This window comes from Oculina patagonica, chromosome 4 (genome assembly GCF_052425735.1).
Source record: "Oculina patagonica isolate OP01 chromosome 4, crgOcupat, whole genome shotgun sequence".
NCBI lineage: Eukaryota > Metazoa > Cnidaria > Anthozoa > Scleractinia > Oculinidae > Oculina > Oculina patagonica.
Window position 1 is genome coordinate 62,938,651 of NC_135761.1, and position 21,914 is coordinate 62,960,564.

General features: G+C 38.2%; 1 protein-coding gene across 1 annotated transcript; it reads right to left on the reverse strand.

Moving 5' to 3' along the window:
- Positions 1 to 1,732: 1,732 nt before the first annotated feature.
- On the reverse strand, positions 1,733 to 8,705 carry LOC144651007 (organic cation transporter protein-like). Its single transcript, XM_078510856.1, has 9 exons — positions 8,414 to 8,705; positions 7,834 to 8,062; positions 6,293 to 6,491; positions 5,833 to 6,039; positions 5,303 to 5,437; positions 4,807 to 4,907; positions 4,351 to 4,462; positions 3,632 to 3,704; positions 1,733 to 3,282 (listed from the first exon to the last, which is right to left on the reverse strand). The coding sequence occupies exons 1-9, from the start codon at positions 8,696 to 8,698 to the stop codon at positions 3,085 to 3,087; spliced, it is 1,539 nt and encodes a 512-aa protein (XP_078366982.1). The 5' UTR covers positions 8,699 to 8,705; the 3' UTR covers positions 1,733 to 3,084.
- Between the last annotated feature and the right edge of the window lie 13,209 nt (positions 8,706 to 21,914).

Sequence of the window (21,914 nt, forward strand, 5' to 3'; positions counted from 1 at the left end):
CTGGGGGCATGCTCCCCCAGAAAATTTTGAAAATTAGATGCTCAGAAATGCGATTTCAGGCCATTTGTGGAGTACATTTTTAAGAATTTAGTAAAACGACGCATCAGTTTAATTGTTGTTACATTCTATATTCCCAAGCCTACAATATCGATGGAAGCATTCATTTGTTATTCATGATTCTTTTAGTCATCTCTTGTTATTCATGATTTCCAAGTTTTAAACACAAAGATTCATGATTCCTACTAATTTTACAGCTACGATTCATGATTCATGATTCCGCTTCCACCCCCGAGAAATAAATTAACCGTTAGCCGTAAAAAAGCCAAAATTTTAACCGTTAACCGTAAAAGCCCCCACCCCATTGAGACCCTCTCATCTGTTCCAGACTTAAGCTTAGTCTAGGCGTCTCTCTTGAATTGGCCGAGATTGGTATATAGTACACGAGCCTTTTTTAAGTCCGAATTTAGTCGCATATGCCCTGCTCTCTCCTGGTACATAATTGCTTAATCGAGCTTAAATAGTTTTCCGTTTTGTTAGGAAGTACTGATTGTTATTTGGAATATATTAACGGCTTGCAATAATAAGTAACTTTTATAGGAGAGTAAGAAAAACTAAAAATGTGTGGCGAATTGCCACGACTTGGTTCATGTTATGGAAAACGTCTTTAGCATCTTTAGCACAGATGTCTTTCTTTGCATTAAAATCATTCAATCATGCATTGCCTGTCTATTATAGTCGAAGTAAAAAGAAGTAATATAAACCACCACCTGTAAATAAAGAAATGCAACCTTATACGGACACTTACCTGGTTCTAAAGTCGAGCAATCTTTGAACGAATGGCGGGTTATATAGGGTTGTAAGGTTAGAGTTAATGTTAGGGTCAGGTGCTCACACGCAACTAATAAATCTGTTCAAAATGAATTCAAATAAATACCATTTGGATTATCTACCCTCTGTTACCCAAGCGTTACTAACAATTATGCTTGAAAATATTCAAAACAAAAACAAATATATTCCTAGAGTTTATTTTATTATCTTTCTGTGCTCATGTTCGGGTTCCGATGACGACTGGAGCGGATTGTTAAGTTCCCCAGTTTCTATTCCTTGTGAATTAATCTACGAACTTGAAGCCAGAAGGATGTCACTACCCTCTAATTCACTCAAATTTAAATTCAACCATTCATTTCTATTTTCTTCCCTTTTTTGGACTCCAAAACTGTAAACCGGGCGTCGACGCCGGGGGTAAATTACAATGACGGATTTGTTCGTCGATTCTGTGACTGGTCATTATATATCGTGGCTGCAAAGGGAAAGAAGAAATTGGGTATGAAATGAGCGTGTTCGGTAGGTGAAGGTGGAGAGGGGCTAGGCTTGCAACAGTACCTGTGAATCAAAGCGAGACAAAATAGACTTACAGAATGGAAATCAAGTGGCGTTTAAAAGATAAGATTATAAATTCACAAATCCCGGTCTGTTATGCCTTACTGCAGTGTTATAACTGTTAAATGTATTGGAATGGGTCTAACTCACTTTTGTGAGAACTTTTCTGACTGTTAACCACGCGCTGCTATAGGCTTTGTTGTATAGAAAAGTGGATAACAAAATCCAGGCACAAGTCAAGGCAAAAATACAGCAAAATCGGTTCAAAATCTTTTCAATAGTTTACAGAGATTTCATAAAGAAGATCTGACGAAACTTTTAAAATAAAAAATTGATATAATTTACTATGGTTATAAAGGAAATTCGCTACCATGCTGGCTACATCAAAAAATACATTATATATATTTTCAGCAAGCGTAAACTAATATGCTAATACTAAGCTGCTATCAGAGCAATGAGCTACATATAAAATAAAAAGTATTTTGATGCTTACACCGAGACTAGCTATTGCTGCGCAGGACAGCTTTTAACGCATATATACAAAACGTGTTTGTTTCGCTTATTTGCTTTGTTTGTTTTTGCGTTTTACAAATGGCTCTCTTCGGAGAGCGAAGAATGTACATATCCTTTTTACTATGCAAGCTGAACACAAAAAAAACCCAGATCATGGAACAAAATGGCTTTGGGTGCTTCATTAAGGCAGTGAGCTGTACAGCGAACAATAATCTGTAAAAACAACTTTTGAAAGAATGAATATTGTACAAGACAAATAAACACTAACAGTCATTTTGAAGATATGTCGAATGCCCTGTAAACAATACCCAGAAAGCCATACGCAAAAACATGACTTTTTTGCTTGTTTCAAACGGCTCTCTTACAAGAGTACGAAAGAATGCACTTAACTTAAATCACGAATACACCTTTTTTACAATACAAGACCCTCCTAATATAATAAAGAATCTAACAGTCTAAATAAAAAGCATTGTTCCTAAGAACAATCTTGAAATAATGGCCTTTGGGAATATAAGAAGCTATGTCACCGATCGCCAGTCCTCCTCTCGTTTTTCTTTTCAATATCTCTTAAACTACCCCACCTTTTTTGTTGTTGTTGTTTTCTCAACTCTCTGGTTCTTTTCTTGCTACTGTAGAGAACAATAATTTTGATGTTCCCTTTGAGTGAAAGATAATTTCACATATCAGAGATTGACTTTTCTTTGTTTATATTCCAGACACCATTAAACGAACGTAATATGTCTTGACATTGCTCCTTAAATCTCTAAGCACACAAAATCTCAAGAATGCGTACAGCGTAAAAAGAGGGTCTCAATGGGGTTAACGTTAGCCGTAAAACGGCCAAAAATTTAGCCGTTAGGCGTAAAAATGGGAAAATTTTAACCGTTAGCCGTAAGATATGTTAACCGTAAAAAATCGGCCAGAAATTATAAATAAACCAAACTAGTTCACTTCATCATCCCAGAATGGCTCTGAGACCTAAAACATGTTTTTCAATCATGAAAATTAACTTTTAACTTCGGTTAACCGTTATGGAAATAAATTAACCGTTAGACGTAAAAAAGCCAAAATTTTAACCGTTAACCGTAAAAGCCACCACCCCATTGAGACCCTCTAAAAACCGAATAGATAAACACCAATAATTCGGAGAAAATATACTGCGAAGCAGACTTTGTTGTGTTTTGTTCGATTTTACAATCGGCTGTCCTCCGCTGACATTTCTTTTTCATCATCTTTTACCAACAATTCCATCTTTTGTCCTTGTTCTTTGGCTTCCATGGTCTCCAAGGTTGGTTGATTATTTGTTTCCGGTAACATCATGCACAGCATCCCGGCTATCAATGCGTTCAATCCCATGATGCCAAACGGGAGAAGAGCATGGACGCGTTGCTATAGTTATAAGAAAAGAATTATATTCTTAAGGTATGTCAGTAAAAAGAAAAGCTTTTGTGTATTCACTGGATAAAAGCTAAAAGGGGTTAAGCTTAAGCTACCTCCTTTAGATTCAATTGATTCGAAAAGATACTTCTTTCGGGCAGAGCCTTTTGGTGTAGCTTATTATGGTGAGTCCACCCCCCTCCCCCCCCCCCCCCCCCCACCCCCCTCAAGCTGAACACTCCTTTGAATCCCTTAGCACGGTTTGACTATATAACTTAGACTTTCTGCAGTTGATAAGAAACAGCAAATAAGCACCCGCCAAGAAAACAAATAACGCTTTATCAAGAAGTGCGACACTAACCGAGAAAACAATGTAAGGAGAGAGAAATGAGCCCACACGTGCAGCAGATGTAGAAGTTCCCATTCCAATATTTCTGTAAAAAAAAAAAAAAAGAAAACACAAGTCTCGTAGAGCAGTTTTCAATTGAGTATCGTAAAACCAAAACCAAAGTAATCACTCTGGCCAATCACAAAGAACACGGACAATCCAGTAAACCAATCAAAACTCGAAGCAAATACATGTAGCTGGCACGAAGCGCGGGAAAACGTGCGCGAGCGAGTCACGATTGGTTTTGGTTTTAGTTCTGATTGGCTGAGAAAGTGGCGCGAGATTTTTTAGCCAATCAGTAAGCGTAGTAATGCAAGACCAAAGCAAACGCAATTAACTTTCGACACTCAAGTGAAAACCGCTCTAGCAAGCCCAATTCCGTTGGGTCACAAAGTGCCATCAAAGATAAGAATAGGAAATTAAATCGCACGAAGCATTTTCCCTTTTAGTGAAACAAAAAAAAAGGAAAATGGATCACACAAATTGTAAGCTATCATTTCATTTAGCTATGGACTCGGTGCATTCTGCAGATATGACCAAGAAAGTCTTCAGGAACGCACCAGTTAGTTTGCAGGTAAGCCACAAAATAAGAAAATAAAAATAATATGATACGTTTAACTGTAGAAACAAAAAATAATAACCCCACCCCAAACGAGAACATATGTCCCATGGAACTTATACTCTAGACATACCTTATAACTGTAGGAAATAGCTCAGCTGAATAGACGTAAAATCCGTCAAAAGCAAACACGATGAAAAACTTGGCAATGCACAGAGAAAATATGATTTTTCCAGCCAATATACCTGTAAAGATAAAATTGTATTGCTTCTTAGTTAGACAAGCTTCAGTTAATAATACCTTTTCAAATACCCTAAGACGAACGTAACTAGTTTTCTGGAACTTCAACTGAGTCGCAAAATAAAAAAAAAAAAAAAGGTGATCTGCAGTGAACTGAAAATCTTGAAAAATGACGCTGAGTGGATCGCTTTACAAAATCACTGATTTATAATCCTTCATAGAATATTGTGGCCTCGTTGGTGCGATCTCGAAGTTTTGTTTCTTCGATGTAATGAAATTGCACATTGCGAATATGACAATGATACTGGACAACTCGAGCTTAGTAAGAAGTTGTATAATTGGCTTCTACCTTTATTGTTCCCATCGTCGAATAAAGTGAGCAATACAGACCCAAAAGAACCAACAGCAGAGAAGAAAAGACCACAGCAAATAGTCTTTTTACGGCCAAATCTTAAAAAAAAATAGAAGAAGCAAATTTACCAAAAGATACAGTGAGAAATAGCAGGAAAACGATTGTTAAATAACAAATGAAAATAACAACAAATAAAGCTACAATCTCGGACAAATACAGTTGAGACAAACACATTTCACATATTTTTCGCGAATGTCTTGATTTGCAAGCTTGTTTTAAGCAAGTTACCCCATCTCTCCACACTTAATGTTGTTTGAGAAGGCTTGCAATTCACCAGGCTTTGTTTTCTACAACAAGACAACATTGACAACCGTTAAATAGGGGAAGGAAGATTGACAAAAATGAGCTATAGTAAATTGTGTAAATTAGCGAAGTGTCTCAACCGTTTTGTCCGAGATTGTAAATCTTAGGACTTTTATCTCATGCGAGATACCTGTTACAGCCCCAGGCAAGTGCTGGGTAAGCCACAAGTGCAATGGTGCTCGTTATGAAGAAGTTGAGGTACATGTTGCCTCCAACAAACGGAGAACTAAAGGACACTCCGTAATATACCATTCCATTAACAAACCTGTGAAAAACACGCCTATGAAGTTATTTAAAAATACCTGGCTAGAGTACTACAGTGTATCACCAGACACTAAATGAGTTGCTATTGGGTTAATAAACGCCTGGAGTTTAAACAGCCTCACGCGCTCTTTCCATACAATAATTTATGTTGATGGTAAGGCTATGTTTACACTAGAGGATGTTTTAACAGATCAAGGGGATGCAGGTGTGTTATTCATTTGGTCGCGTTTACAAAGATCTCATTTCGAAATATAGTGTAAAAACTAGATATGATGAATCCGTGATACTATACTCCATTGTGAACGTAGTTCAATTCAATCACACAGTTCACCCAGCTGCTGAATTCATGGATTTTTATTGATTGGTGATATCGATATCAATTCATGGGATACGTACCAGCAATACCAAGATATAAGAGTCGTTTTTGTCATATCACGTGTCTTGAACAAGTCACGCAAGTCCCCAAGTCGCTGTTTTTCATAGTTCCTTAGCGGTTCTTGAGGTATTGGCTTCTTGTTGAATTTAGCGACTTTCTGAAGGACTTCTTCTGCCTTCTCTGTTCTCCCCTTCACTAGGTACCAACGCACAGATTCTGGTGAAAAGCTACAATCATAAACACAGAGTTATTAAAAGCACTACCTACAATTCTTGTATAACTGTTGGCACTATTAACAATTTTTTTTTCTGCCCCTCCTCCCCTTTTCAACGTTGAGCTCTCAAGTATATTGCAAAGGGAATCCTTATCCACGAAGGACTCAACATTAAACGGGTAGAGGGGGAGCTCTAAAAAAATTGTTTCATGTGATACTGATAAAGTTTAACGACTTTTTACGACAAAGAACAAAATGCAACTTACAACCATCCAAGCACAAAAGGAATGGCTGGAGCTCCCATTATTATAGACAGTTTTCTCCAGTCCCTGACAAGATATGCCAGCCCAGCAAGCGCCATATTGGATAGATTGAAGGAATACCAGATGGAACACCCAGCAGTGCTGCGGTGACGAATTCCAACAAGTTCTGTCAGGAGAACGTACGCGGCAATGCTGTATCCACCTGATGACAATAATAACGAAATAAAGAAATTAGTAAATGGAGCCATTTTCACTTGAGTGTCGAAAGTAATTTGCGTTTACTTTGGTTTTGCATTGCTACGCTCAGTGATTGGCTTAAAAAACTCGCTCCACTTTTTTAACCAATCATAAGTAAAACCAAAACCAATCGTGACTTGCTCGCACAAGTTTTTTTCCGCGCTTCGTGTAATTTCCTTGAGTTTGGATTGGACAATGGATTGCTGTGCGTCCTTTATGATTGGCCAGAGTTTAAAATTTAAATGGTGTATATATATAGTGGTCATGCACTTAGCTTTATATCTCTACGAGATAGCTAGTTTACAGGCATGCCACTGAAACAGAGAAAAGGAAATATTTTTAAATGAACATAACAAGGTTAAAAATCCCAACTGGCAGGAGGCAGACCAGTTGGCAATATACAAAGCGTGGTCGAGGATTTGAACTCGGGACAACCGAGAAACAAATCCAGCTTGTGGCCAGGGCAGGTCTTGAACCGGGGACCTCCGGATTACAACACCAGCGCCCCAAACCACTCGGCCACGCTTGCCTCCAGTAACTACTTTGGTTTTGGTTTTACGACGCTCAGTTGAAAACCGCTCTAATATACAAATAAGGTAATTAAGTTGCCTTTTATTGTCTCGTATGAACAACCATAAATCCTGGCCAAGGTTCAAATTATATTGGTCTATTAAAGTTATCGATATACTGCATCGCTCCAAAATGTTATTGACGGTCGTAAATACCAGGGAAGTTCGAAAAAATGATAGGACATTAGGTTTCGCTCAGAAAACACGTCCGATCATGCCGGACTCGCGCATGCTCTCATCCCATTATACTGGTCCACCGTAACTTACATATTGCATTAGCAGTGTTTAATAATGATCACAGAAAAGAAAAGATAGTTTGGATTTCGTTTACAACAGCTATCTGAAAAACAGCAAATTATCACGGAAGATTTTGCACCAGCTCTGTAAACGCTCGCTAACGGCCTAGGCTTCTACCAAGCACAACCCTGTGTTGCAATACATGTTACTCTTTACATAGCTACAAACTATAATAATAATAAATATAATTATAATAAACATAGCAAATTATATACAAGTTTAGTTTGGTATTCGAATTTATTGACTATATTTTGCTCCAAGTTTAGTTTTCAAGCCCTCTCCGCCGAGCTCGTTTTGGAAGAAGATTGAACCCTTCATAAAGCGGTGAAGTCACTGAATGGCTTGACTGAATGGCACCCCTTAACTCAACTCATTCCCAGGACCTTTGGGCGCGCCCAAATGCGAACCGGTAGGGACTAGGCCGGCGTGGCTCATACTTACCTATCCCAAATCCAATCACGCATCTGCACAGTGCAAAGAGCCAGAAGGTCTCTGGGAAAGCCGCCAGCAGGCTTACGACGGAAACAATGATTCCTGATACGTACATGGTGATTTTCCTGCCAAACTTGTCACTGAACGGACCAACAGCGATTCCGCCGAGAAAGAATCCAACAAAAATCATGGATGATCCAATAGTTCCATACAACTCACGCTCGCAAACCAGATCAAACTGTCAAGATAAAAAAAGTGAACAGGCTTAATCGCTGTATTGTTATAAGTTATCCTGCGAAATTGACAGAATATATATATCGCCTGAATCTAGCCAAAGAGGCCCTACGCCGACTTGGCTAAAATCAGGCGATATTCCGCAAGGTTGCTGTAAACATGATAATTGTTTTATTATTTAGCAAATTGTCAACGAATCGCACTTCTACTGATAGATGTCAAGGACACGAAACTTCTTTGCCAACATCCATTCAATCCATCGCCAGGGTAATTTATAAATCTCAGCCAGAAAAAAACAACAACTATACTACTACTCGAACGACTAGGGATTTCTACTTTTGTTAATTCATTTTACCTCAGTCACAACTGATTTAAAATCATCCACAAATTCCCACTGATCCCGGGGGATGTCACATCTAAAACTGTAGTTATCGTGTTTTGGCTTCATGGTTCCGTTTAGTAGACAAACACTACTGTTGTCAACGCATTTCCAGGCAGGCTCGGCGGTTATAAAGGCCACAATCATCACTGGCCAACCGAACCAGAAGAAGATCAAGCCATTAAGAAAGACCAGAAGCGAGATTTGATATCGACCAAAGCTTCCGATCTTTTCCAAGTATTCATCCGTTGTTAGTGCCATGATCTATGAACAAAGAAGATAATGCAACAACGATTTAAGCCATGCGAACGTCTGACCAGCTAACTTAAATTACTTTAAGTTTTCCTTTCTTACCAGATATAAACAAAGAAATTCGTTCGAAATTCGTTGCAGAGTGATGTCTTCGAGGCTCAATCATTTAGTTTATTTAAGAGGAAGCTGTTTAGCTATTCAATGGATTAGCATGTATACATATATGTAAATACTATACTTATCTTACTAGTATAATTGGTTCTAGCTTGTTTTTTTTTTTTTACATTTTTCTTTCGTCATTAATAAATCTATTTGTAAATTTTAGCTTCATCTAGGATTACAGTTTTTACATGGGAATTCAGTTTCCCCCTGCTGTTATTCTCCCACTAGTTTTTATTATGTATTTGATTGCTTTTAACTTTAAAAGATATAAACGACTGGAATTCGTTGCCGAGTGATGTCCTCGAGGCTCAGTCATTTAGTTCTTTTAAGAAAAAGCTGATAAGCCATTTATTGTATTAGCATATATAACAGTATACATCACTCTCCCTGGACACTCCGCTTGGGAGCCACAACGGACAATCAGTCCCCGGCGAAAGGTTGACTGGAATGACGTAACGGACCCGCACGGACACAAACGACGCCCCCGAGCGTGCCGCAACGAGAGGACGTATATTAATATAACTTAGTATAATAAATTGTTTCTGCTTATTTTTTTTCACTTTTTTTCTCGCCTTTAGTAAATCTATTTGTATTTTTATCTAGGGTAACAGCTTTTACATGGGAATTCAGTTTCCTCCCAGCTGTTATCCTCTCACTAGTTATTATTTTATATTTTATTATTTTTAGTTTTAAATACTTATTGTTTGGGAAATCTTTAAAATATAATAAATAAATAAATAAATAAATAAATGAATAAAATGGTTTACGCGATGGTTAGTTTTTCTCTGAAGTTTACGCTGTGTGTACGTGATGGTTAAGTGCTTATAATTATCGCACCGGAATTTAGATTTGATATCCTTGGGGCCGGGGGGAGGTCTACCCGAAAATCTGGATGAGTCTGTGCGGCGCGCTTATTAAAGACGTTACCCTATTTCAAGCCAATATGCCGTAAAATCCCGGTTATAAGACCCCTGCCTAACATCCCCCTCGGATAATAGGCTTATCTACCTGAAATTACATCCGGATATAAGCCCCCTTTGCTGGATGACGATATTTCGACACCACCGTAGCTAGCTGAGAAACGTTTTATATATCTTGTATACTTTATTTTATTCCCCCCCCCCCCCTACACCCCCGATAAGCTAAGCCTCTCTGTTTATAAGCCCACCCAAAATCTCTTACGAAGATGTACTGTATAAGTCCATGCCTGGGCTTATGTGTTGTCCTAACCCAGTTTATACCGATCCCAAATATTGATAACCCAATCCAGACCAGACCTTATTTTTAAAGGGATAAATACTTGTAAAAAACAGCTCTTCTAGAAACCACACCCAATTTTAGACCCTCTGTTCCCTAAGTTAGAGGCAAACTAGCCGTCTGCGTGTCTTTAGGCGAGACAGTTTACTTCAAAGTGCTTTGAATTCTCTTCGGCCAGGCAATGACCAATGGACCTGCGTAGGGCTGTCCCAAAGATGCTAGATATTTCTTAAAACATTGCTCGTCGTCGAAAACTCTTACAAAGTTGCTCGAAAGTTGCTCCAAAAAAAAATCCAAAACGTTGCTTTTAAAATAGGAAAATCCTCCAAAAACTATAGTTCCCTTTGAAGCCGGTAAGATTTCTAAGGTATTCTTTCACGCATTTTCATGCAATTTAACTGCAACAGAAAAATCTAAATAACATCTTAACCCTTTAACCGGCAGATTTCTGTGACTTTCTTAAGGGGTTTTTTGGGCTTATACATTCTGTAGAACTTCGTGATTGCATATAAGAAGTCCAAGTAAAAATGTGTGCTGTTTCGAAACACCGAGGGCTCAGATTTTTATTGTGACGTCAGTAGTCGGCAGTTGCTTCGTTCGTAGGCGAGCTGTTGGGCTTGGATTTGGCTCGTTTTGTGTTTATAAGTGATTTTTCGAGTCATTTTTCACTGCAGAAGCCCCCAGGCTGGCATCATTAAGCTAGAGTGGTGGGTAGAGGCCAGCATCTGAAAGAAACCAGAGGTGAGAGATGATTTTGTCTTGATTGGAACGCCAGAGATATTCGAATCGAAAGATGGCGGTCCATGGGTAAAGTTGTCTCTCTGGCCGTTCTGTGGGTGGATTCCAAGACCTGCCAAGGCATTTTGGACGAGTTCTGACTTCCAAAGAATGCAATCGGTGCAACATTTTGCCGGCAGGATTGGGTGGCTCGACACTTATAAAAAATATATGGAATGACTGTTTTTCCCAAGCATCCCTTTCGGTCAGCAACGAGGAAATTACAGGTTTGCAAGCATAGCTCTAATCGAATAGTAATTGCTGAGTCTTCTGAATGATTGATGGGAAATTTCCTTGGTGAACGGAAGGGAATAGGGTTGAAGTTTGCTGCAAATGTATATTTTTGAAGTCAGAATTATTTTTTCATTAAAAAAATGGAGGCAAAGATGTGTGTTTTTTGTTGTTGTCCTGTTACGTAGAAAACGGGCATTTTCAAATTTGCTGCTGAACAAACAACCATATGCAACAGAAATTAAGAGTTGTAGTCAGTTAGTTGGCTTTTAAAGCTATGAAAATTATCACTTTGCCATAAAAAGCAGTCATTAATATCATGTGCCCAGATATGTAAAAGCTAGAGTGTTTTCAATCACTGCTGGTGTTTTTCGTACACATATGTACGATTGCCGGTTAAAGGGTTAAGGCCAAAATTTGTTGAATTACAAGGATATCTTTTACTAATAACAATCGTGAAAATACAGATGACGTCACGTTAACTGACTAGTTTTTAATTCTGAAATTCCTCGGAAATCTTCGGCAAATTTCGTTTGTCTTCGGAAAAGTTCAAAAACTGCTCGGAAACGTTCGTTTGGCCTAAGAACAACACTCGGACAATCTTCGGAAATCTTCGGTCTAGAAATTGTAATAAGTGCTCGAATTAACAAATAAAAAAGGCTTGGCCGTGCTTTGTTTATGGGTTAGAGACTGTTGTGAGTGTTTTGTTGACAAATACACGCACGCGCTGGCTACACAATGAACGAGAAATTTTCAATACTGCACGAGGCGTAGCCGAGTGCAGTATTGAAAATTTCGAGTTCATTGTTAGGCCAGCAAGTACGTGTATTTGTCAACAAAACACGAACGGACAGACTCTAACCCTTTTAATATACAATCTGAGTACACTGCAAGCGATCATCGACTTAACGAACTTCAAAGACTTCAAACAATAATGTTTAAAAATAAGAAGTGTAGTAGTACATAATTACCCGGGATTAGATCAATAATATAAAAATCACAAATAAGCCGTACAGAAATAAAGCTTACAATGGTTCATAAAATTGTCCATCAGCTGTGATCGTTCATAAATACAGTCAGCGAGAAGCTTGTTCAAAACAAGTCGATGGCTTTCACAATCAAGCAACAAGCAGGTCAATCGCACACAAAAATGTATTTATAAAGCTGCAGTTTACCTTTGAACATGAAAGCGCTTCTAACCCTTCAAGTTGTTATCCTCTTCGGTTTTTTTTGGTATTGGATCGTTGATCATTTGAGGAATATATTTTTCTTCCACTTCAAGCCTTGAAACTGAAGACATTTTCAATAATGCACGATATATGTGCATTATTGTCAATACTGCACTGTCGGAGTTTGCTGACGACAGGTAAAGCAAAATCACGTGATCTATTTTAACCAATTGCGCGCGTGGATTTTGGACAGTGAACGAAGATTGTATATTAAACTCTCATAAAGCACGCTGTTTAAACCAATCAAAACGCTCGTTAGATTGTCACTTTATTATAAATTAAAATAAATTTGCTCGGAAAGAAATAAGTTGGGAGACTGAGGTGAAAAGTTGCCGAGCATGTTTGGGACAGCCCTCAGGACCTGCGTCCATCCAAGGAAAGTAGCACTACTCCTGGTAAGTTTTACTCCAAAAACCGGACCTAAGGTTGCACTGGGATCTTCTTAAATAAATCATTCTAAGCCAAATTCTGGGGATGGTCTATTACCTAAAGCTCTAATATCTCTGTAATATTAGATATTGCTATAAGGCTAAGTAAAAAAACACAAATGTTTATTGTCCGCATTTCTATAAAAAAAGAAAGCGGGTGGGCGGGCGCTTTTTTTTTGTTTTTCTCCAGCAGCGAACTTGCAAAATATATCCTGACCTCCTCAGTACGGACCCAGTGTGCCGAGACTTTAAAATTTTGGCCTGAGTTCGTATTAAAACGCAGACAAAAGCCATGTCTTACAGAATTTTGAAAAAAAAAATGAATTTTTCTTTGTACTTAATTGAGCAGTGAAGGGCTTTATGTTTTTGTTCGTTCCAACTTTCCCAATAACAAATATTAAAAAAGAGAAGCGGCCCCAAAAAATGAAGCGGGCGGGGACGAGAAACATTTTTTTTTACCTAAAGCTTTGCGTGGATGTCGTTTTACTGGCAAATAACTTTTTACAGTAATATTTCAACCTGCTAAAACTGGACAGCTTAGAACATGGGAAAATTCGATTTTGTGTTCAAACTTTCAGCGAGAGCAACGCACTTAATGAAATGCTTCTGTTATTCACGGTGGTAAATCGTAACCTAATTTACTTTTTTTATGTCTTGTGACGGAAGCGGATGGATTTGGCAATATTAAGTCTCTTTGGAAGTTATTGGTTTATGAGCTAGGGATTAAAAAGTTGATAATTAGGCTTTGGCACGTTAACCTTCTTTTTTTTTTTTTTTTTTGCTTTTATCTTATACAAAATTAGGTTTTACCTAGCTACTACTTGTATCTACGGTGGCCCATAAGGGACATCGAGATTTGGTTGTTTTGTTTTATTTAATAAGAATAAAAAGGCTAAAAATGGCTAAAAATAGCTTTGTGCGAATGGCATGCATAGTAAGCGAATAAGACGACGAGAATAAGAACATTAAAATACCTAAAAATATCTAAACAAATAATATCGCGCGGAGCGAGTCACTCTGTTTTTTGATCCTTGTACGGCAATCAGAGTCGTATTTCCGTACAAGGATCAAAAAGCAGCAAACTCAGTACGCAGACAACTGAGCGATCTCAGCCGTAAGATAAACACCGAGATCCGTCCAGTTTACACCAGCCGTAAAATCAAAGACACAATTAAAGTGAAGGAACAGAAACCGCCCATCGTAAACCAACAAAGCGCTGTTTATTATTATAAGTGTGATCTGTGTGATGCAGATTACGTCGCCTATTCTTGTCGACACTTGCACCAGCGCATCGAAGAACACAAAGGATCGTCTATCGGACATCACGTGAAAGAACAACATCGAAAGGAGCCACACAACATCGAGAAGAATTTTAAGATTTTAAGGAAGTGCCAAAGCAAGCTTGACTGTTGATTTTTGAAATGCTTTTTATTAGACTTCTGAAACCGATACTTAACAAACAGAGTGACTCGCTCCGCGCGAAATTATTTGTTTAGATATTTTTAGGTATTTTAATGTTCTTATTCTCGTCGTCTTATTCGCTTACTGTGCATGCCATTTGTTTTATTAATCGGGCGTGGCCGATTTATAGTTTACCCTTTGGTCGTCCTAGAGCGTAGTCTCCTGGCGCGGCCAAAAAGACGGGGATAGCTTGGGGTTGCTACAAAACCGCTACGGGTGACGCATACCGCAATGGTTTTCATTTTAGTTTTGACAGGAAATCGTTGCAGGCACACTTGGTCGACTTTTGGGTTAATGTGTAATCAGGTTGTGTTTTTTTGCTTCGGCGGAAGGACAGAGAAAAAAGCTTACGGGGCAAAGTACAGTATGGGGCCCAGTTCTCGGCCACTTTTGACGTAAACTTGTATTTCTTACCTCAGAAGAACCGCAGGAACTTGAAATTTCTCCCAGAGCTAGCTACATTATTCAGCTTTTTGGTGTAAAGCTATCGACCGGTCAAAAATTAATTTGCCCGAGCAATAATAAAAATAAAAGCTCCATTTGTGGGCCCAGTTCTCGGCCACCTTGGCCCAGTTCTCGGCCACTTTTGACGTAAACTTGTATTTCTTACCTCAGAAGTACCGCAGGAACTTGAAATTTCTCCCAGAGCTAGCTACATTATTCAGCTTTTTGGTGTAAAGCTATCGACCGGCCAAAAATTAATTTGCCCGAGCAATAATAAAAATAAAAGCTCCATTTGTGGGCCCAGTTCTCGGCCACCTTGGCCCAGTTCTCGGCCACTAAAAAGCTTGTGCGTAATTATCTGTAAAAAAAATGGTCAATTAATTTTCACAGTCATAAAATCACTCTGTAAACCTATTTATGTTATATCGATCCCAAATTATTTTTATGAGGCTTTGTTTTACTTTAGAAAAGAAGGATTTTAACGCGCCTAGTTGCCTATGTGCAGGTTCTGGCAAAACCGCATTGTGTGACCCGTGCATTTAGATGGTTTATTTTGCAGTGAAAAGGTCTTGAAAGATTTAGGTGTTGTAGAAATAATAGACAAGACAAGAGTCAGCTCAAAACTTAGAGATAAGATTGAACTTTATTTTTAAAACATTTATTTCTTTCATTCTGGCAGCAGCAGATGAAATTATATTAAAAACCAAGCGCTAAGCTGTGATAGCGAGCAGGGTGGCCGAGAACTGGCAAATACGCAAACGTCGCAAGAAAAAATTTCGAAGTAAATTAAGACCAAAAAATACAACGGTTCAACGAAAAGTTAACTAAAGCAGAAAGCTGAATTATTCTACGTTTCACATGCCAAAAATTAGCTCGTATGGTGGGGGATTTTGGATAAAATACGAATTTAACTACATCCATGAATTTGGAGCCGTAAACAAACAACTTTTTCGGGAATGCAAATTCACCTACCTCCGCGTAAACTCGACGTGTGAGCTTTCTATATCGAATTGAACGATCAAACTCAAGATACTTAAAGCACATGAATCAGTCTATCGTTTGAAGGAAATACCTTTTTCTTTTGATTCAACTGGAGTGTGAAAAAACGCGTTAAACACAAAGTGGCCGAGAACTGGACCCGGCCGAGAACTGGGCCCCATACTGTACTGATATTCACCATTGTGAAATTGCACTTACTTTGACAAGTTAAAGTTATTTTTGTAAATGAAAAAGGTAACGTCATTGATGTCACGCAGTGTTTTTTTTAGCAAACTAGATGGTTTGCTGGTTTCTGACTATGAATGGGGGTGTGATCTTGCGGTATATTTTTTGAGCCTGACTCCGCCGTAAAACTTTTTTTTTATTTAGCAAGAACTGTGTCGATTTTCATTTCTGAACAATTGGTCGTCAAGTCGTTTGTCACAAAGAGTAGAATGTTTGTACAGCATGTTTTGGAATTATTTTAGATTTGGTTAGTAAGACGCTTCTGAAGACCTGAGCAAAACATTGGGAATGTACAGTATTAATAGGAACTTGAATGGAATTTTTCACAAGTTGGATAAAGGTATCAACTGAAAAAAATGGAATTCAAAATGAGAACTTGGATTTTGTTGTAATTAAATTTTATCGCGGATTGGATGCATAATATCACGGCTTTGAAAGTCTTCAAATAATTAGAAAGGTTCCTTTCTTCCTTTTGATCTTATTGTTATTTTCATGTATTGATTATTCGAAAGTGGTTTTCGTTTATACGAAAAAAAAAAAACGGGTTTTCACTGAATTGCTTGAAGTATTTTTAGACGTGATAATATTGGCTTAATCAAATTACATTGTGCACGAAATATTTGTTATTCTTTTGTCTTGAAACTTTGAGGAAATTGAAATTTTTGTTTGACAGTAGTGTATGAAAGGCATTTTATAGAACTGAATAAAAAATAAGAAACATTGATAAAGGTTATTTCAAAGATTTATTTTGCCTGATTTTGAAGGGTTTCAGGAGTTTTAAAGAGTGCTGGTAAACGGCTGTATGTTGTTTGTGATTACGGATCTTATTTAGTTTCGAACGCTCTAATTTTTGAAAGGTTAAAACAGGTTAAAACCGGGCGGTTTCATGAGTTTTTTGGGTAGAAAGGTACGATGGTGGTCAAAAAAAAAATGTTTAGAAAGGAATGACTGTAGTAGCACGTAAGTCGGAGGTTTGCGTGAGTCACGGGGTATAGTATGCGTGAGCTGGATTTCCGGCGTCATAACGGCATGTTTTGTTTACTGAAAGATACACTCGACGTTTAGTTAGCTTAGTCGGCTTGGGAAACTATTTTAAAAATGAATGTTGTAATAGTTAATTAATAGTAATCTAGAATTAACCCACTCTCGATTGGAGTCTGTTCTGGATTCGCGCTACCTTTTCGCCGCGAAGGAATTTTGTAAAATTTCGCTAGTGGAAAGAGGGTACTGTAAGAACAGTATCAATAACTCAAAAGGAGGAACTTCTTTGTAGCTCTGAATTAAGACGTATGATAATATTTTAGAATAAGAAACTTTCGATATATGGTTTTCATATTGTTTTTGTCAATTTCCTTTTGTGGCAGATTTTTTGAGAATCAGCTTTTCTTTCGTGTGATGACAGACACAGGACAGAACGAGAGGTGGATGAGAAAGATGCCGAAGATGAATAGGCACCGAAAAACGACAAGAACCGTCAAGGACTTATCTTTAGAGGGCGGGGAGTTTTGGCATACTGTATTTCGAGGACTGGACTGGACTAGTAAAACGCGGACTAGTAAAACGCGGACTTGTAAAACGCGGACTAGTATAACGCGGACTAGTAAAACGCGGACTTGTAAAACGCGGACTAGTAAAACGCGGACTCAGGTAAAACGCGGACTTGTAAAAGGAGGACTAGTAAAACGCGGACTAGTAAAACGCGGACTTGTAAAACGAGGACTAGTAAAACGCGGACTTGTAAAACGCGGACTTGTAAAACGAGGGCTTGTTAAGCACGGACTTGTAGAACGCGGACTTGTAAAACAAGCGCTTGTAAATCGGATAAAACTAAACGGTTTAGCGAGCGAAACAATTTGTGTTTGAAGCTCTTGTGTGTTTCTTCGACGGCATATTTCTAGCTTTTTTGAGCACTCTATGGTCTGTTTTAGCGTGGAGATGTTTTTGCAGTATAGCACATGTTCGTTCTGCAAACCCCTACTAAAACAACGGGATTGATGCTATGAGTTGTGTGCATATGTTTCTTTCTTTCCACTACTTGACGTCTGTTGAGTGCAGTCGTTTGTATTGCTCGCACGAGGTAGAACGGGGCCCGTCCAGAAATCAACAGTCAATCGTAAATAAAGGTGACGGGCCTACACGACTCCTACGTTCGTGACATTAGAATATTTGCCGTTAAATGTTTAAATTCGGTCTTTCGACCTTATTTGCTTCTGACTTCTTTCTGAGGGTACTGTTTTAATTTGGGGGCAGTATGTGGTAAATAAAGGTGACGGGCCTACACGACTCCTACGTTCGTGACATTAGAACATTTGCCGTTATATGTTCAAATTCGGTCTTTCGACCTTATTTGCTTCTGACTTCTTTCTGAGGTTACTGTTTTTTTGAGACATTATGTATTGAAGAGAGCCGTAAGATGATTGTGGCCAAGGAATTCGAAGTGTCTAGAGGCGTTTTACAAGTCCGCGTTTTACTAGTCCGCGTTTTACTAGTCCAGTCCAGTCTACAAGTTAAAGACACATCAAGACCACCCCACTGTGAATTGCCATAGCACAGACAAAATTATAGTCAATATCTTATGTGTTTTTAAGAGAATTACATAAGAACCAAGGCATGTCTTGTCTTGCCTTACATTGACATGCAATAATTTGGAAATACTAAGCTCGTAACAGTTTAAGACAGAATCCATCGGGAATTTGAGTAACATTAATTTTAGTTACGCACTGAAAAATTGAGCACCAGAATAATTTAAATCCTTGTGTTCTTTCATACCTTGTTAAAGGCTTGACATGTGATAACACCAACATAACACCAACAACAGTTCTTTATCAGTGGGGATTGAAGAAAAAAATGGAAAAATCATCACACAGTTGACCCCCATGCAAAAACACTCCAGGATGTCACGGGACTGTTTGGTGTCCGTCTGCCAATTTCTAACTTCAAATTCCAATGTTAAATTCACATTAAATTTTCAATATTTCTTAGTTCTTTCTCAAAAAATTACAAAATACCGCAATACATAGATACATGCGATGAGTGAAGTTTCCTTGGATTCCTTGAAACACCAACAAGATATTTCCGTTTAAGGTGGCTGATAATGGGTTTCAGTATTTCCCAGTCCTTATACTTTGGTTCAGGACTAAAAGCCTTCATCAATTGCTATTACAGTAATGGTATGAAACAAATGTTCAATCATTCATCAACAAGTTGTGATCATTTTCTTGACAATAGTAGTTCCCCGGTAAACAGTTGTAGTACTGTCCCATCAAAGTGCAATGCCTGGAAAATACCGAAAAGCACACGACCTTCAGGTGAAACCGCACCTTACAGTATTACCAATACACTGCACTTTGCTAAGTCTTAAAACTTTACATTGTCTAGTCGTCTACTTCAATCGTTTATTTGTATTTTGTGAGATACATTTATAAATTGAAACCATCATGTCATTAAGTAATAATGCAATCTCGACAACGTTCTAGATATTATATTATGCACACTAATACAGCTCATGCAAGCCCTGTGACTTACACAAACACAGTCGGACTGAGTGCTACTTAAGTAACTGCTTCGTGGTTTCTGCTGTACTGAACCCTGCCTTTCAAGGCAAAGCGCCCGATTTTAAGTGTAATACTCCATAATTTTCGAGCTTTTTTAAAAGTTCGCGGTCACCGTACCTCACCGATTTCGCTGAAATTTGGCATGCAGTCTTGTTTTAGGGTCCTAACTACCAAATGGATATTAAAAAGTTTCAATTCTTTTTATTTTGGAAAATATCGAGAACGCCGATTTGAAGCGTCCGTGACGGCCCGCCAACATGGCGGATCGAAGGTGTTCTTGTTACTTCGACACTGAACCTGCCGTCACAGTTTCTCGATCATACTTGGTATAGTTATAAAGAACTATCTTTCTTCTTTCTATATATCAAAATAGATTCGGCAAATGTTGAGTTTGGATGATCAACGGCCAAGAAGTTCGAAGGTATGTTAACGATGTTTTGAACAGTCTCAAATTTACTACAAAATGAAAGGCTTATAACTCCACTGTTATCTCGATTTAGAACAAGCCATTTACCATGAACAAAGCTTGTTCATTGGTGAATTGATTCCATTAATAAAAAAATTGGGGAAATGTAACCGTTAAGACTAAAAAATTATGGAACCTCTAGTAAATTGGCCATTTCAGCGCCATTTCAGCGGATCAGCTCATTTACCAGCAAATAATCGGGAGAAACATGAAAGGGTTACAGTCGTTTATAATAAGCAGTATTCAGGTATTCTTTGCTTATCTTAAACAAATACATAATCTTTGCCAAAGATATGGCGATTTTTGAGCGTACGATCGTTTCTCCAAATATTTATGTCGGAAACTTTATTTTATTTGTTGTCGAGATTATACGCTGTTGTTATTCAATATTCGTTTCACAAGAACTTCTGTTGCTCGCATTTCCCAAATCACTGTTTAAGAAATTGCCCATTCCGTAACAGGGTCATTCTTACTTATTCTTTAAAAATTACTAGGAAAGCAAGAATGTCATAGAACGGTTTTATACTAGTGAAAATACCTGTCAGACATAACTTCAACTGTTTGTGTTATCTGGCTGTTTTCACAAATATGCAAATTAAGGAATTCTGCCTATCTTTAACTATTTCACGCTTAAAGATTCCTCTAAATCTTTTCGCCTACCTTTTTGGCCAAACGAAGTTTTGTGTCTCCAGGCAGAATGCTCGTTATCAGCAATGAAAGTCGAAGAGATACAGAAGCTCGAGTAAAATTCTAACTGCTGTGAAATGAACATCGTTTGAGCTTGACGTGTATTTATAGATTGCTCATTTAACAGCAAATAATCGGGAGAAACATGAAAGGGTTACAGTCGTTTATAATAAGCAGTTTTCAGGTATTTTTTGCATATCTTTAACAAATACATGATCTTTGCCAAAGATATGGCGATTTTTGAGCGTACGATCGTTTCTCCAAATTTTTATGTCGGCAACTTTATTTTATTTGTTGTCGAGATTATACGCTGTTGTTATTCAAGATTCGTTTCACAAGAACTTCTGTTGCTCGCATTTCCCAAATCACTGTTTAAGAAATTGCCCATTCCGTAACAGGGTCATTCTTACTTTTTCTTTAAAAATTACTAGGAAAGCAAGAATGTCATAGAGCGGTTTTATACTAGTGAAAATACCTGTCAGACATAACTTCAACTGTTTGTGTTATCTGGCTGTTTTCACAAATATGCAAATTAAGGAATTCTTAAAGTGCCTATCTTAAACTATTTCACGCTTAAAGATTGCTCTAAATCTTTTCGCCTACCTTTTGGCCAAACGAAGTTTTGTGTCTCCAGGCAGAATGCTCGTTATCAGCAATGAAAGTCGAAGAGATACAGAAGCTCGAGTAAGTTCTAACCGCTGTGAAATGAACATCGTTTGAGCTTGACGTGTATTTATAGATTGCGCTCGAGCTCCGTTAATTAAGTTTATTCATTTGGCGATCAGATAAAAATCAATGAATGATCAGAGTTATTAAAGTCCATTTCTAAGCACGAGAGACACGGAAGTTTGTTTCAGAAGCATTTATGCATAGAAATACCGGTTTATTTTTGAGCTGTAAATCTGCATTTATAATAGCTGGGAGCTTGGGGTGTTTTTTGGTGTTTTTTTTTTTTTAGGGGGCTCGGGGGGGCTCGGGGGGTGTGGAAGTGGTGCCTTCGTATCTTCTTTTGTTCTTTTACACAGTGGCCTGAATTTGGAACAGTTCGGGGAATGGATTATCAATTACTCTTCGTTATGCCATGTCAACCCTTAATGTGGGAGCGCCGCGCCTCAATTCACGATAAAAAATTTATGGCCGCCCGGTCCATTAATGTAGTTCTCCGCCAGGTCTCTCAATAGGCAGGTTACGAGCCTAGTGGCCCATCAGGCCGGAGCTCATACCGGTTTCCGCAACGTGAAGCGACAACGAGTATTTTTTACTCCACCCGAATGGGATGCTATTCCATCGCAGGGTTACCTCCCT